Below are 16821 nucleotides of genomic sequence, written 5' to 3' on the forward strand. Positions count from 1 at the left end.
CGAAGCGAACGTGAACCTCCTTTTTTTCCGGGGGCGTCCTCTCGGGAGGTGCGTTACCTTGGTCCGGATAATGACAGCACACCACACACCACAACAACGTCGCAATTGAGTCAGCGCCATGCGAGGAACAATTGCAGAACCCGAGCGTCGATGAAATATCGAAGCCTGATCCGATCCGAGAAGGTGAATCATGTGAACGCGGGTCAAAGGCGCTCCCTCCAAAAAATACTCGTAGGAACCTCCGAATCTCCGACGGTCGTCACTGAGGAGGTGGAATGGAAAATAATTCCTCGTCAAGATGTGTCGGCGTAGATTTGTTCATTGCGCGCCGTTTGGACTCCGACAAGATCTTTTTCCCAAAAATGGCGTAATACAGCGACGAGCTGGCGTGGCCAGTTCCGCCCGCGTTCCGTGTCTGGGAGATGGGCTCGTGGGAATTGTGATTGCAATTATGGACGTGCCTCTAAATGTGGAGGCCAAAAGATACGCCGAGGTACTCGCCAGCCGTACTCCCACGCGCACATGACGGTAAGGCGAGTGGTTACCCGATATTATCGAAGGCCTGTCTGCTGCTGCTGCTGCGTGTGGATGTTTAGTTCCACAATGGCCAGCGAGAAAGGCAACGGGTGTTCCTTCCAACTGAATTCGGAAGAATCGGTCAGCGCGGCCCGAGGAGAGGTCGGTGTTCCGTTTTTTATTGTTATTGTTATGATTATTTCATTTTTGGCACGTGTAATTATTGCCGGCAGCCTCTCGTAAAGTTCATATCTTCATGGAGTTGTGTTCGCCGTCGCCGTCCTCGAACGGAGGAGGAGGACGAAAATCAGAACGTCAGAAACTGCTGGCCTACGCGAAATTGCAAAATCGACCCGTAAGATCTCGCGTCAGGCAAATCCTGTTGACGAAGTGGCCGGGGGGAAAAAAACGACACAAACTCCACAGAACAAAGGAAGGTCTGACGAGAAAAGTGTGTGTCTTCGTGCGTCTTACGATGGACTCGAGCTGCTTCCCACAATACCTCCCTTGATGGTGGTCCCTCTCTTCTGCTACCGGTGTTGGGCCCGTGCTGTTGTGACCGGGTTCGGTTATTGTTGCCCTGATATTGCGAAGGAGATGAGAACGAATTGAAGAAAGGAAACAAAGCGCTTGACAGTCGCCCGCGGACTCCATGCGCCATAGTTGTCCGATTGGGAATTGAAGCTTCATTGAAAGTCGCGCCTCATTGCTTGCGCCTTCGCTGGAGCTTGGGCCTGTGGAAGGAAGTGGAAAAGTGGTTGGAAACGGTCGGGAAATTACCATTTTTACCAGATCCTTTACTATGATTTTCGGAACCCTGCCGGGTGACATTTGCTCCGGTAAATAGGATCGTTAGGGCGAAAGTGGAGCTGAGAGAGGCATTCCGATTAATATCCGTGAGAAAAGATGGGCCTCTGTTATTGGCAGCTCGTTTGGTAAGACGCACTTAAGAACCTTTTCTTATCAACATAATATTCTAACGACCTTCGAAGGCACAATGGGCTTCGATTTGGCTGATAAGGGAAAGTTTAATAATTTTAAATTCACTTTACAATGTAATTTGGGTTTTAAAAGCGATATTATCAACGAACCAGAGTTATTCAAGGTTCATAAATTGTGTACCTTGTGTAGAATAATCATCGGCAAAATATTTCACTTTGTCAAAGAGAGGCATAAAAGGAAAATCTCCTGGTTTTTTTTTATAAATCACCCCAAAGGCAGGAAGCTTCACGGAAGAAAATTAAAGATTTCCGAAATGGCAGCATCCGGTGGAAATATTTTACGCAGGGGCCTTCCTTTCGACGAAAATCTTTCCCAACTGATAACGTCTTCTCTGGCAAACCGTACCGGGTTTTGCTGAGTTCGCCGAACCGCCTTCTCTCGCGTCCCTTTCCTCTTCCTTCCCCTCTTACCGAAATGGTATAATGAATCCCTTCCCGAAAGGCAGCTGCTGCTCCGTCGTGCCCGGTCTTATTTTGCGAAAAACGCGAAAAACGGTCGCCGCGCTTTTTACGTGCCAAAATAATGCCCCGAAGGGTTATCTCCACGTTCCGAGATGAGATTCGATTCGAGATTCTTCTTCCGCCTTGCGCCGTGCCCGGAACCGCGCCGGCAAGCAAATTGGTGGCGGATGAGCGCTGTTTTCGGGGAGGTCCCACCGTGTGTCCCGTCCGTCGTCGGCGGTCGCCGGAAATGATCCATCGCGGGAAATGATTGCTATCGGGCGGTGATAAACTATCGTCAATGGATGTTTGTTTCGTTTTTCCCGGGATATGGTTCCACCACCACCGCAAGCACCATCATCCCTCGCGGACGTTGTAAGGGCTCTTCGAAAAAGGGCTTATCGACGGATGATCGGGTGGATAACGGAATGAATGAAAATTGGTCCCAACTTCGGGTCGAAGAAAAACAACAACAATTGGGAAACAAACAGCTGCAAGCGACCAGCGGAAGCTTTCGTCGTCCCGCCCGAGGACTATATTTATATTTTAAAATATTTACTTACTGCTTAATCCTGCACTTTTTTTCCTTCTTTGCAAAAAAAAATGCAAAGTATATTGATGAAGGACAGTAAGGAAAGAGTATTGACAGTTTGGAAGAGAGCGTGTTGACGAAGTTTTGCCGGAGGATATTCGTTCACTTCTGGGAGGCGGCTTCGGGGAATGGATTTGGTAGCTCTCAAAGAATGTTCGGTTGCTATTTTGGGAAAAGACTTCCTTCTCCTTCCCAGGCAGAAGGATGCAGAAGTTGTTTCAAGGAATATTACTAAGTACTTAGTATCAAATTCCTCCCAGGGGATTGGAATGTTGAGTTCATAATCGGGTTAAATTGGAACCTTCTTTGTGTGTACTTACGCGAAGAGAAGTTTATAGCTTCCGATATTGCAGAGATAAGAGTGTTTTCAAAACAATGCAAAAGTGTTTTACTTAAATTAATTAAAGACTTATAAAAGTTTATCTTTCTAAAAGTTTTACTCATTATTACTTATCTCTGGGTTCGTTTTCTCCATATGTCTTAAAACCAAACGTTTGTAACGTCCTTCTCAAAGTTCTATTTTCTTTTCTTTCCTTTTTTTTTCATCTTTCCCCATTGATGATATGTTAATAAGCTTCATTTTGGCTTCCCTTTAATAAGTGATGCGAGACAAAATCACCGCTGACGTGTGCTCTGTATGCTTTGCCTCTCGCCTTCCGCTCGACAAGCGACGATTTATTCAATCGCCATTATTCAAAGCATAAATGAGGCTCCTTGAGCCCGAGCATAAGACGCCCGAAAAAAAAGGTGGCGCTTCGATGCTGCGTGTCGAGTCGCACAGAAGCGATGTTAAAATGTAAATTTGGTTGTGTCTTCCTCTTTTCAAAGCCGCACTAACACTCGTCCCGCCCAGCCTGGCCAGGTCGCCGATCTTGACCATTTCCCTTCACCCTGTTGTGGGCCCCCCTTTTGCCCACGGTGTCCAATTTTGGAAACGGGTTTTTACAACACCACGCGTCTTCAGTCGTCGTCGTCTCCAGCAGCGTCTTTTCTTCGAAGTTTCGTTCTTTCCTCGACGGACTGAGGGCTCCCCGAAAGTGGTGCTTTGGTGTCTTGCATGACTGTTTTTTTCCTCTCCTTTCCTCGTTTCGATTGATTTTAAGCCCGGTGGAAGAGCTCCGGTTTTTCGGGGGGGAGAAGAAAATAAGGCGACAGCAGCATCGATGTTGGATAATTTAGTTACGCCGCTACCGCGGCAAACTGTTACGCGCGCGCACGCTCCTTCGCCCGAGCACATCATTATGCTGCAGGGGGTGTGTATGTGTGTGTGCGCTTATGTTTTGGCCGTCCGTAACGCGACGCTTATGGGCACGGGCGCACCTCATTGGTGTTTGATATGCAAAAATGATGTGTTAATTGGGAGTGAAAGGTGGGTGACGGGCTATGTTGGCCAGGCTGTGGATGGGCACGAGGTGTCAACGGCATGTGTTTTCCATGAATTTCATTACAAATTGATGTAATTTCGTGTTCTGTGTGCATAATAGATGACCTGCAACAGTTGAATCCAACATAGTTTTAAAGTAGAGAGCTCTTTAAAAGTTTTCCTTTTCCATTTGATCATACTCAAAACGAATATTTGTGTCATATTTTGACCATTTTTGGACCGCCCTACCTCAAGCATCTTTCCATCCAAGGCATTGTTTACATTGTTTCGCCGTCGATCGTTAAAATGCCTCTAATTTATTGTGTACATTAATGTTATTACCACCACCATACCTTTTTCCGTGTGGTAGTTTTGCTTTTGGCAAGCATCGTTAATTGCCGTCCAAAAAACGACTAGCACGAGGTGAAACACATCGTTGGCCGCAGCGGAGATGGTTTAAGGGTTGTTCCACTTTTTTTTCGGATGCGGCAACGAGCGACCGAGGCCAAGCGAGTGCAGTTTTATTGCTTTTCCCGTAACCACCACCCGGGTTCGGGAGGTTGGTCCGAAACGCGGAAACGCAGGCGACGCCTTCGAGAGAGGGCGGAAAAGCCGGCATAAAATCTTCCACCCCAAAATGTGTACTCCTCTGCATCGTTGTTCCAGTCTGGCGCTCTTCTTCATCGCCGTTGGTGGTCCGTACGGAATGGGTGAAAGACGGTGTCACCGCCCTTGTATTTGGATTCAGATTCTTTACGATATTTTTCTTATTGAAATTGAAATATCGTCCACGAAAGCAAACATTTTCCTCCTTTCGCTAGTGCTTGGTGTGATGCACTTTAAACTTGTGCTACAATTTTACCCATTGACCTTGTGCTTGGATATTTCCAGCATGTTTATTTTATTTTTAAACGTCTCCATTCTCGCCCTTTAAAAATGATCCTGTAATATTTTTCTCCATCGCTCTTTGGGCCGGAGAAAAATATACCAGATTGTGAAAAATGGCGTAAATCATTCATGTTTTTCAACGCATGCTACTGCATCTGCACCGGGCGATGCATCAACGGGGTGGCGTGTAGCAAACCGGGCAGAGAATGACCAAGTGCACGAACCCCGTACGCTCTGGCGGACGAGTCTTCGAGTCCTCGCCACGGGCATGGACTCTCATGCTTCTTCGCACACGTTGCGTGAAAGCGTAAACGCGAACGTGGAGTGTGGAGTAAGTTCGCCGTATCTGTTTGCTCTTCCCGTCGCGCAACACGCACCCAGCGCCCTGCGTTGTGCTATAATTTGGTGATGTGCGATTATTAATTTATAATTTATTAACTTAATGATCGGTTCGCAAACGCAGGGGGGGAAAATGATCGAAGGTGTGGCAACGGCAACTCCCAGTGCTTAACTGCGGTCTCGTGCATGCGGTGGCAGCATGATGTTGAAGTCTCGTACCTTCGCGGGGCCGCCAGTACAAGCCCTAAGACGGTGTGTACCATCATCGTTAGCTCGCTTAGCTTTCCGTTATTTTTACACACCAAAAACACTTTGTTCTTAGTTGGTTTTTAATTGAGTTAAAAATTATGGTTACATTCGGACAAAACATTCCCGTTCGACATGTTCCTTAATCTGATCCATATTTAATTCTCTTTATGTGACATTAATGGTTTGGTAAATCAATCGAGAGGGAGAAAGAAAAGACCGACTCTCCCCGACTTCGCAAACGTCGAAGGCAAGAAATAAAAAGACAAAATATTGTCAATATTTATCTTCGATGCACCCATTTATTATGCAGTCCTTAAGTGCTCCCGTAAATTATTCTCGATCGTTTCCCTACAATCTAGCGCTGTCTCTCTTTCGCGCCACACGGTAGATGGTGTTTACGTTTTCGTTCAAACCTTTGAAAGTAATCCGTGTGGATTAAAAGCCGTGAAATCTCGCCGCTAGAAAGAAGTGATCATAACGGCTGGAGAAAAAAAGTCCCAGAGAACGCAAGCAACGCAGCCTCACAAGCCTTGCGTGTGCGTGTGTGTGTGCTGTGTGGAGAGCATTAATTAATTTTCATAATTTACGATGAGAAATCTATTAATTAAATTTAAATTGCAAAATCACTAACTTGCAAACTCTGCCACCAGCCCCGGTTTGCCCCGTTTTCGCGTGGAGCTAGAGTAATCTTGGGAGATCTTGTTCAACCGTTTGCGTCTTCGTGTCTTTATGTGTGTGTGTGTTGCGAAGTCGTCGCCCAAGACGATCGTTTTGTTTTTATTTCCTTCCACAATCTAGCGTTGCTCGTAGTATCCGCGCTGCAACATAGTGTCTCTCTAGCAGAGGTGGGTTTGTTTTTCTTCTTCCAACCATCAAACCAGGCTTCGGTAAAAGCGCCGGAGCGATCGATAAAGTAAAGTTTGTGTGAAAAACGGGGCCATTCAGGTGCAACGGCTTACTATCGACGGCGGGCGACGTCGTAATCGCTGGGACCGCTGGTCCTCCACACCACCCACACTCAGGATCGCGTTAATCGTGCCGTGGACTCACCTTCACCGCCCGGCAGCGTGATCTAGATCGCGAACCCGGGGATACTTTGCTCGTTTGCGACCAGAGCAGACTGCAATCGATCGGCGACGAGATCGATCGTTCGGAGCGAAGGAAAATTCACAGCACCCCTCGGCGTTGTGTCGGCGACTTCTTTCTGATACTTTCTCACGCTTCATCTGAAGCCGGTCCTATCTCGTGGGAGTTTAAAGGGGCTGGCTTAAAGGCGGGAAAAGAAAAGGAAAAGCAAACGCGCGACGGTTTGCCCCCCGAGGGTTGGTGGTGTCCATTAGCTATCACGTGGAGTAGCCTCTGAGCAGGAGCGACCCAAGCGGTGTTTAACAACTGCACGTAAAAAGGCCCTCTTTTCAGGCCCTTTTCCTGATGGAGTGTTTGGTTGTTTACATATGTGCGAGAAAGAAAAGAACAAAAGCAAAAAAAAGGAAAACCCTTTAGCTGAACCGTTCGATAATGGTGGGCGGAAAGCCAACCGCGGTGGAGGGCATAAATATATCAATTTAGAAATGCCTGTTTTTATCGAACGCCACCCCACTTTGTCTCGGAAGGAAATTGGCCAGCCACAAAGCGGGTACTTCCGGAATTATGGCGGGAATGGTGGGCGCCTCCAACCATATTGAAACATTAATGCACCCAATCGCCGGTCGATATCGGGAAAAAGAGGAGGAAAAACAAACGGGGGAAAAAAAACGGCACAAACCTCCTCCCGTCCGAATGGGCAAATCAATGTTGGCCGTTCCAAATGAGTGAGTTCCTCTGGGCGAATGAGCATAATTTTAAGGTTTCCTTTTTTTTCGGAAGACCAAAAAAGAAAAGTCAAAAAATGTCGGACACAAACGGGAAGAGGTTTCCTGCTTGACGATAAAACTAAAACAAAAAAGCTGGTGTGGCAACACACGGACGGCACAAACAATTCTATCAGCCAATTTCAAATGGATGATGACTTATGGATTGTTGTGCGCGAGAGTGTTTGTGCGGCGGCTGATGAGTGGAACTGTATTTAAGTATTTTTTTTTTTTTACTATACCGTGATTTCATCTTCACCCCGTTCGAGCTTTATTGATTTCCTGCACCGAATGCTCGCGACAACTTCCTGGCTCCGGTGATGGGGGTTTTCCTTGCCGCTCCCCTCTTTCTCGTTTTCCTCCCGTATCATAATGTCTTGTAGCCGCCATTTAGCAGCGCCATCGTTTTATTAATAAAGCAGTCCCGCGGTGGGTGGGTGGGGGTTCGGAATTTACCATTTTTCCTCGGAAGTTGATCATCCGATCGAATCGGTCGTGTTCAGCCCGGTTCAAACCGACTTGGGGATCGATTGGGGAAGCTGGCCTAATGGGGAGGTACCGGGAGGTCAGCCAGGGCCGTTGGGGCCTTGTTTTCTCCCGACACCGGAAATACACTCACATATGGCGGTGGCGGTGGAAAATCGTGAGCCGTTTTGTAGCGAAGATGGATTGGTCCAAAAAGCGCGCGTACCGATGGGGTTTGTCGTCACGGGAAAACCGAGCGGCGGCGGGGTGGCTGGTGGGGGAAACATGGGTTGCCTTTCCGAATTTCGGAGGCCACGGAGTTTGGCTACGGGTACGGTAGCAAATATATCAAACTGGATCAGCCCATGTTGTGTTTTCTGTGCTGCCAGTTCCGGTCGGCCATCGTCGATGTTGTTTTCGTTGTTTGGAGGCACGAGCGCGTGCTTACGGAGGTGTGTTTGTGTCGGTGTGTGTGGTTAGTTAGAGAGCATTTGTTTGAAATTTGGCCTGATCGGTTCGGAATGGAAGCCATCGGAATTGATACCACCACACTAGGCGTCAGGAGCATCCTTCATCTCCACTCACGGTCGATCCAATTTTAAGCTACTTTGGACACCGAGTGGAAGAATGCTCCATGCATCCATTAGTATCCGAAAAACCGACAATCAACATAAACATGGGCGCCCGCCGTGATGGGCCCAACTTTGCTGCTCTCTCTCTCTCTCTCTTTCTCTCTTCGGAAGGAGGGCAGGCGTTGGCAACCATATCCTTCCGGTGCGCCGTGGTTTTGACGTACGCGCGCCTAACTCGCTTGATGCTGATGGCCCACGCGGGAAATGGTGTGGAACATGATTGACCTGCGTCAGAGGTGGCGGTAATCGATGTGCAGGCATCCAATAGCTGTCTGGCGCTGTCGGTATCAGAAGGGCGCATTCCCAAACAGGGGGAGGGGGAGCTGGTGGTAGAATAATTTGGGTCAAATCACCCGGAAGCTCGGGTTCGACGGCGCGCAGGGCACCGAAGGGGTTGATGGGCTTGTTTGTGAATTACTCTGATTGACGCATCGGAGTCTCCCAGCCAGCCAGCCCCAAGACCGGTTGCCAGTTCAATTATGTTGGCAACCATTAAATTATCGCGCACCGATGCGGCCGAAGGGACTCGCACGCGACCGCATGCGTGTTTGTGTGTGCATTTGCAACCGGAGAATGGCCGGCCTCCGGGCTGCCGGACGATGCAGCTCCGATAAATCCGAGCTTCCGTTCTAAATTATCCGTTATTTACATAACTAATGTTTATGTTTACCTGGGCGCCGCCGGAAATTTCGGGCTCTGTGCGAATCCGCCTCTGATGTGGCGCTTCCCTTCGATTGCTTTTGCGCGAAATCTAATTAATTAGCGTGGTGATTAAGGACTTAGGTTTACAGTGAATAATTGAAATCGGATTAGTACTGGCACGACTTGTTCAAAAGCTTATTTTTTCGAATTTATTTGATAGCTCTTAACGAATTATACGTGCATTTTTGGTTGAAATATTTCTTGTCAAAAACTAGCTCGGTTAAAAAATGTTTTATAGCTTTCTTTTCTTTTCCTAAAAGTTTTTTAAAAAACTTAAAACATTATATGGAGCCTTTTTCCCGTTTAATTTCACATCGTCATCGTCGGATCCTCTTCGGGCACCTCTCGGGACAGCGTTAGTTCCCTGTGGGCAAGAGCATTCGCTCATGTTTGCTGTCAATTAGCTTCATTGGTGCCCGGATCACGAAGCAAAGGGTCAATCAATCCGATGTTAGATGATCTGACTCACCAATGCCTCACGCGTTCGGTCGCTTGAACGTGGGTCACGAATGTTCGGTGGATATTTTATGTTTTATGAACATCTTTAACTTCACAATTGCATTATGAAATCCATAATTATCCTCTCGATCTCGACCATTCGTTCGGTAATGCACAGGAGAATATTAGGAAGGAATCAAACTTGAGTTGAAAATGGAAGTCCTGCTCAACATTATTGTTCCACTTTGGTAATTAATTCGCTATGTCACGATACTTTCTCATCGATACTGCTTTCATCTCTTCTCTGTCACAAATAGTAAACGTTCGTCGTCTTTATCGACACAAACTGTTTCCCTTCGAGGAGTATTCTAGTCGCAAACTCCACGATGTGGGAAACATCAGTTGGCAAATGTCTTTCGTAAGCGTAGCTTCACTATCGCCGGAAAATCACTTCCATCGAGCTGCATAGTACTTCGCCTCGACGACTCTTTAAACCACGTTCCGCTTGGCTTCGGCATCGGTGTGCTATTATTTCACCTCCGTAGTTATCAATTAATCGATGGAAGATTTATGACCTCACCGTGGTAAGCTGCTGGCGCTACTTCTTAGGCTGCATATCCTGCTGCACGCGGCGTGGTTGTGCCTGTTGCTCTCGGTGGCGGTTGATCTTTCTCGCTCACTGATTCCAGGTCGACCCACGGATCGGCGTTCCTTTTGCCTGACATTCAATCTTTTGCCATTTTAAATTGATTTCTCTCGAGCTCGGTCGAACAAGAGGACACACCCGCCGCGGAAAGAAAGTGGAGTTAAATAATAATAATCTCAACTGCTCGCCGTGTTTGTGTGCCGCCGTCGTTCGGTGGGGAATTTGTCTTTTCGCGAGTTTGATCTCGTGATCAACTTCCAAGGGGTTCGAAATCGATTCCGATGAAATGCAGTCGTGTGATTTCTATTTCTATTGAAGCGTATTTCTTCTCGTGCAGAGTTGGAGAAATTGTGCCTTTTATTTATTTGAGGTCGGATCGAGGGTAAACTCTCGACCTCGAGTGAAGTGTTGTTACTCCTAAAGTATGTCATGTTGTTGGTCGATTATCTTCCACTGGCAACATTTAAATCTTTGATAAGCTAGGAGCCCTCTAAAATGGTGTCCATAAAAGTCCAATTTTTCATTCAACAGTCTAACGAGAGACTGAAAACCGTGGTATCAGAGGTTACCATCGTAAAAGAGGTCCGATTCCAGCACGCTGACCTCCTTACCGTACCTTTGGAAGAAACTTTAGAGGAAAAAAGTGCATTTCTGCGAATAAAGAAACAAGAACCTTCGTTTCCGTCAGGGATTAACGGGTTGGTCCGAGACCCGATCCAGGTGGGAGTCGCGCTCGATTCGATTCGGGCGCCAAATCTGCGTCACGTCCGATATGGAACGATTGGAAATGACTCACGGTCGAAACCTTTTTTCCGTCGTCGCTACTTTCGTCCGGTCCGGAGGTGGAAGGGAAGCTTGTCGATGATGATGATGATTATGATGACGGCTTTACGACTTTTTACGACAGTACGACTTTTGCAGAATTGACCTTTTCCAGCGCGGATCTACAATCAATCAGTTTGAACCGAGGTGGTTTACAGGGATGGTAACCGACTCTTGCACTTTGTTCAACGGTCAGAAGGTGTGAGATTGTTGGAAAGGTTGACAAAGGATCTAAAAAAAAGGTGTGGTAACAAGTAAAAATACTTGTGAGCTCTTTTTTCTCAAGAAATTAAAACAAAACAACGTTTATTTTGTGAAACGTTTTATTTTGTCTGATTAAATCCACCCTGGATTGGTAACCAACCTAAAACCTCTTTTTTTATGTGGCACGACATCCCCTAGTGGGACAAGGCCTCTCTCCGAAGAGAGTTTGTGTGACCGAAAGACGGTATATTATAGATCGGTGGTCAGCCGTTCGTAATACCGGAGGGTGCCAGACTCGAGATTCGTTCCCACACCTGTGGTGTGGTGTTTCCTCGCGCTACCGCTGCGCCATGGGCACCCCCAAAAAACCTCTTCAGTATCTGAAAAAACATACTTCGGATCAAACAAATCAAATAATCAAACATTACGCAATTAAAACCGCTCCTTTCCCTATTGCTCGAATAAAAACCAGGCCTTTTCGCACCAACAACAACGACCGGGCGTTTCCATTCCACTGCCTCTTTCGGCGCGCGAGCGTGCGTAATTGCGCAGTTTTGTCCAATTTTTCTTCACACTCTCACTTTCCCGATTATTTTACCCTCCCCCAACCCCACACCGGGGGGTGGAGAAAAACTGAATTTGATGGGTTTTTCCCAACATTTGCTTGCGCACTGTTTTTGTGTTGGGGTACTTCTTTTTGCTCCTCCTGTTTGTTGCTTTGGTCCAGGCATTGCATCAACACCGACGGCATAAGCGAAAAAGGAACGTGCGGAATGGAAACGAACGGATGGTGTGGAGAAGCGTGCGCCCCGAAAGGTGATTTTGTTTCATTTTCCGATTAACTCGATTAAAATTATTGCCATTATTCAATTTGTACGCCGTTGGAGTAGTTTATCTCATTTTCGACTCCCCGTTTCCTTTCCTTCGGTTGGGAGATTTTTTTTCCTACACTTTTCCCATGCCCATCGGGAATCGCTTTTTTACGTAGAAGAGAAACCCGTTTTTTCGAGCGTATCTTCTTCGTAACCCCTTTGCTTTCCACCCGCGATGGATGTTCGGTGCATTTTCTCGCGCTGCATTGATTGACCAAACGCTCGAGTGATTCTTGAGACCTCGTGCGCTCACTGTTGGTTCTATGCTCTTCCAGTTCGTTCTTAACACCTTGCGTTTATCCACAAACCGGAATGCACCAGCCCATGGTCCGTTGTTGTTGGTTTAGGAAGAACAAACTTTACCACCGCACCGGGAAAAGAAAAACCAGTTTTGGTTCGAGCGTGTTCTCTCTTGCCTCTGATTAACTCGTTCACCGTTTGCTGGTTGGTTCTGACCGGCCCGAGGATTGAATGGGTGTGAAAGACATCAGCCGGAAGCTCGGACAGAGTCGGTACAGCCTCGGACGGTCGTATCACGTTAGGAGCAAGGCGTCGGTGAAGAATGTGCCGCGATTAAGAGTAAATCTCTGAACATCTTCATAGACTGAATTCTTCCCTTTGGATCGACGGTGAAGAGTTCTCTCCATCTCTCTCCCTCTCTGTCCATTTCAACCTTCAAATTCAATTCATCTTTAGAGACGTTTTGCTTACATGCTAGTCCACTTTGGTGAACACCATGTTTATTCTCTTCTATTTGTCTTATTTTGTTCCACAGATTGCACCGGAGGATGGCCTGCCGACGGTGGTGTGTAGTTCCTGTCGCGATCAGCTCGAATCCTGCCATCGGTTCCGCCGGGTGGCCCACAGGACACAGAAATCCCTGCAGAGTTACCTCAGCTATGCGGCCGAACTTAGCGGAAGTAAACAGGTAAGCATTAAAAACACATGTTTTGAAGGTCCTGGATCTTTTAAAGGAACCTTCAAGCATCATTTTCGTCGTCATCAAATTTTTTGGGGGAACTAACCGAGATATCAACGGCTTAGATATCGGCTCACTCTACCGGTCATTTTCGGGTGATTTAGACGTTACTAAAGTAAAGGCTCCCTGGCTTGCAACTCATCGGTAAACCACCGTGCCCAGTATCCCACACAGTCTCCTCCACAGATTGTGGTCTTAAGCAAACGGACCTAAAGTAAACAGCGTCATCCGCCGTCATCGCCGTCGTCTTCGTTGTCTCGATTAACCGGTTGGGTTTTCTTGGATCCATTCCGGAAGGATTGGTTTGTCCGGGGACTTTGTTGGTGGTGGTTTTATCTTCGATCTTTTGGACGTTGGAAGAGAACCTCGAGCCCCCGGGACGTGTGATGAATGGCTATAAATTAAGACGGACGTTGTTCGGTGATTGAAATAGCACGGTTGACAATTTAGTTATATTGTTTATTTAGCCTATTTTGCTAGTAGGTAACCTAAGAGACATGGGCAAAACTTTACCTACGTCCGATTGACCGAATGTGACCATTTGGTATCGGTAACATTTTCTCGATTGTTACAAATAATGAGCCTCAACTTATCATCGGCACAATGTAGCAGTTTTCGCCGCCGAAGGGAATAAATAAAGCCCGCAACATTTTATTCGCCTCAGTCTGAACGTGCCGACCCTGCAATACATATCAGGACTGCCGATTATCGACTAAACTCGATCAGAGGTAAATTGCGTTCGCGTGTTGCAAATGGTGTAACATTGCTATATAGCGGCTGAAAGGACGAAACAGCAGACGCAGGTAGCTTTTGCTAGCGATAGTTTTGATAATAATAGCTTACAGCTGCTCTACTTCTCTTTGTTCCGCGATTTATTTGTGGGATTGTGTGAGCCAAACGGTTCCTTTGGTGACCTCGTTCGTGAGTTCTTGCTGCGGCAATGGGGAATCGATGTCCTTAGATTGATTGATGATGTGTATATTGCAGAGGTTAGAATTTACTGTACTCTGGGGTTTGGCTGATCGCATGGAGGTTGTAAAACTATATCACTATCACTCCATGAAGGCGTCGAAGGGACCATCTTTTGAAATCAAAGCATTTACAAATCGAATGCAGCTCGTTCTAATCATGTATAAAATAATAAATAATTGATTTTTTGATTCCTAACACACACGTGTTCCATCGACTAGAAAACTGCTTACTGAAACCCCGTTCAGTAAACAGGAAAGATGCAAAAATGCATTCCGTGGGGTGGCAAACAAAGCAAACGCACGAATCGCACACTCGCGCATGTTTCGCGAGCGCAACGAACGCTAGAACGTAAATAAATAAATAAATAAATGTCTTCGCAGCAAGAGTTGGCGGTGGCAGGCGACTAACCGTTTGGGACCTCGATAATGCAACTTTATTTTTCCTGATACGACACCATCCTACTGCTCGTCATGTGTATGTGTGTGCGTGTGTGTAACGCGTTGCAGAAGTGATATATAAATACAAACAACATGTAAATGTGCATCATTTGAATATCATACTTTCGTTCGTCTTTCCCTTCGTTCAGCGCACGTTCCTCGATGCATCGTCTTCCCGCTGGGAGGTTCTTGAACGTTTCGTTAAATGCCGGTTCTTTGTCTTTGTCTCACGCGGAGATGATTTGTTTCTGGCACATTTTATGGGCTTAGTAAAACACAAAAAAAGAACACCGGCATGCGACGAAAGCCGCTGGTTTCTTGTGTTGGCAGTTGCCTCCCATGTCCACCTTTCCGTAGCCCTGCACGTGCTATCGTAGAGTGCATCTGATTTTATCCGTGCCGATGACGAAGAATGTGGGAGTGAAAGAGAACGAGAGAATGCATACGACACTTCTTCAAATATTGAGCAACATTGACGTTTGTTTATGTGATGTGTCGAGGTTCAACGATCGTGGCGTCGGCATCGGTTGTTACAGGCAAGGAAAAAGGACCGCATGGAACGAACCTGATGGAGAATCGGACCTCGAAGTTCTCGCGGATGTGCATCTTGAACCGCAGAAAACTATGAAATCGCGCTTGCTTCGTGACGGTGCCTGCACTTGGTGAATGCACTTTGCATTGCAAACGATGCATGCATGCACGGTGAATATATTGCACAAATGTTTGCTAACGCCTTAGAGAAAACGGCCTGGACGTTCTTGTGCGTTTGCGTCCCTACCCCAACAGAACTTTACTTTATCAATCCCTTGTCTGCTAGAGTTTATTGCAAGAAGTTTAAAAAATATTGAGTTCGATTTAAAATGTGGATATTTATTGAGTTAAACAAAATACCAAATGTTGTTAGGCTGTACTTACTGTTAAGTGTAGTTTTATTTCTAATACAATTTAAATAATGAGGAATTCCTTCTAACTCCAAAACTTTGAAAGAATGTAAATAACCGTATAGCATCTAGTTGAAACATGACGAACTGTGATGTTTTTATCCTTTCCCACACTCAGATTATTTCGAGCTCGTTCTCTCTAGCCGGTGGCAGCTGAAAAAGTATATCGTTCGTTTTTAAACACCAACATGTTCCTCTTAATTTGTTGTCCACACGAAGGTACCGGAAAAAAATGCCATCATAAACATCTTCAATCCAAACCGAGTTTAACGAACAAACTCGTCTTTTCTCAGCTTTAAAATCAATCCCCTCCTTTTCGCCTTCCGGATGAAGGTGGCGAAAAGAAGGTTGGAGGCAAAAAAATAGTCCGATCAACGGACTTATTTTCCACTGGATCGTCGGGTGTAATCACCGTCGGTCGCAAGTGGGTGTGACATTTCTCAGAATGTTTTCAAAATCAATCGAGCCAAGCAAATCGTCCGTCCGGCGGTATGGGGAAGCGTGGAAAACGGGAACTGCGGCACAAATGGCACACCATTAATCATAATCCAATGTTTTTTTCTGTTATTTTTGTTTTCGTCGTCGATGTCTCAAAATGGGTTTCGATCGATAGGAGAGCAGTACGATCGATCCTTCTCTATTTTTCGATTCGTTTCGCTCGAACGGCGGTTGGGTTCTCGCGCGAAATCGCGAAGTCTTCAATCGAGTGGAAAAGGTTTTCATCTAGGGGATTTTATGCGTCCTCCCCCTTCCTCCATGCTCGTTGGTTTGAACTCGGTCATCAATTGTCATTTTATTTTGATCCGTAGTCCGAGCGACTCTCGTTTAATGATCCGTTAACGTACTGGATTTTGGCTGATTCGTCCTGTTTCATGAAAGAAAAGAAGACCTACAGATTGTTCATTTGTGGATGTTAGATGATGCCTTGGAGTGATGCTTGAAAGTTTCCATAAAAACGAGTCATAACATTTCAATAAACTTCCGGATAACCGGATACTTTAGGATATTCAAGTCGATAAAGGATAATTCCAGAAGGACAATTCCGAGAGTTGGGGGATTCTTGTACCTTTCTGAAGTTCATTTAGTTTTCACACGAACGAGCATGTACTCGCGTTGTGTGTCGCCTCGAGCTCTAGCCATCCCTGTGCACCCCACCCCCTAACGCACCTACAACCCATTATCTATTTAGCATCATCGCCTTCCGGTTTTTCTGTTTCCCAGCCCCCCACAGGGTGGACGATGGCGTCACGGCAAAATGCCAATGGCCGACCGGATTCTGAGCCGATCGTTTGTTTTTCTTTTATTTTCATTTTGTCAGGGAGGATGGGTGTCCGGGTTGTATGCGTGGCCGGGAGTCGCTTCGATTTGCATATTAATTGAAAATTCACCACCGGTCTCTGCGCTTGGTGGTGGTGGCGGCCCAGCGAGACCTAAGCTCTCCCGGGTGGCTATTGGCCGGTGATGCGCACCGA

The 16821-nt window shown here is 46.5% G+C and overlaps 1 protein-coding gene across 1 annotated transcript in view; it reads left to right on the plus strand.

Moving 5' to 3' along the window:
* Positions 1–16821, plus strand: part of LOC131289133 (uncharacterized) — a 196726-nt gene that overhangs the window by 109903 nt on the left and 70002 nt on the right. The window contains exon 2 of the mRNA XM_058318341.1: positions 12796–12948. Coding sequence (XP_058174324.1) covers positions 12796–12948 — 153 coding nt within the window. The remainder of the gene's footprint in view (positions 1–12795; positions 12949–16821) is intronic.

This window comes from Anopheles ziemanni, chromosome 2, assembly GCF_943734765.1.
Source record: "Anopheles ziemanni chromosome 2, idAnoZiCoDA_A2_x.2, whole genome shotgun sequence".
Taxonomy (NCBI): Eukaryota; Metazoa; Arthropoda; class Insecta; order Diptera; family Culicidae; genus Anopheles; species Anopheles ziemanni.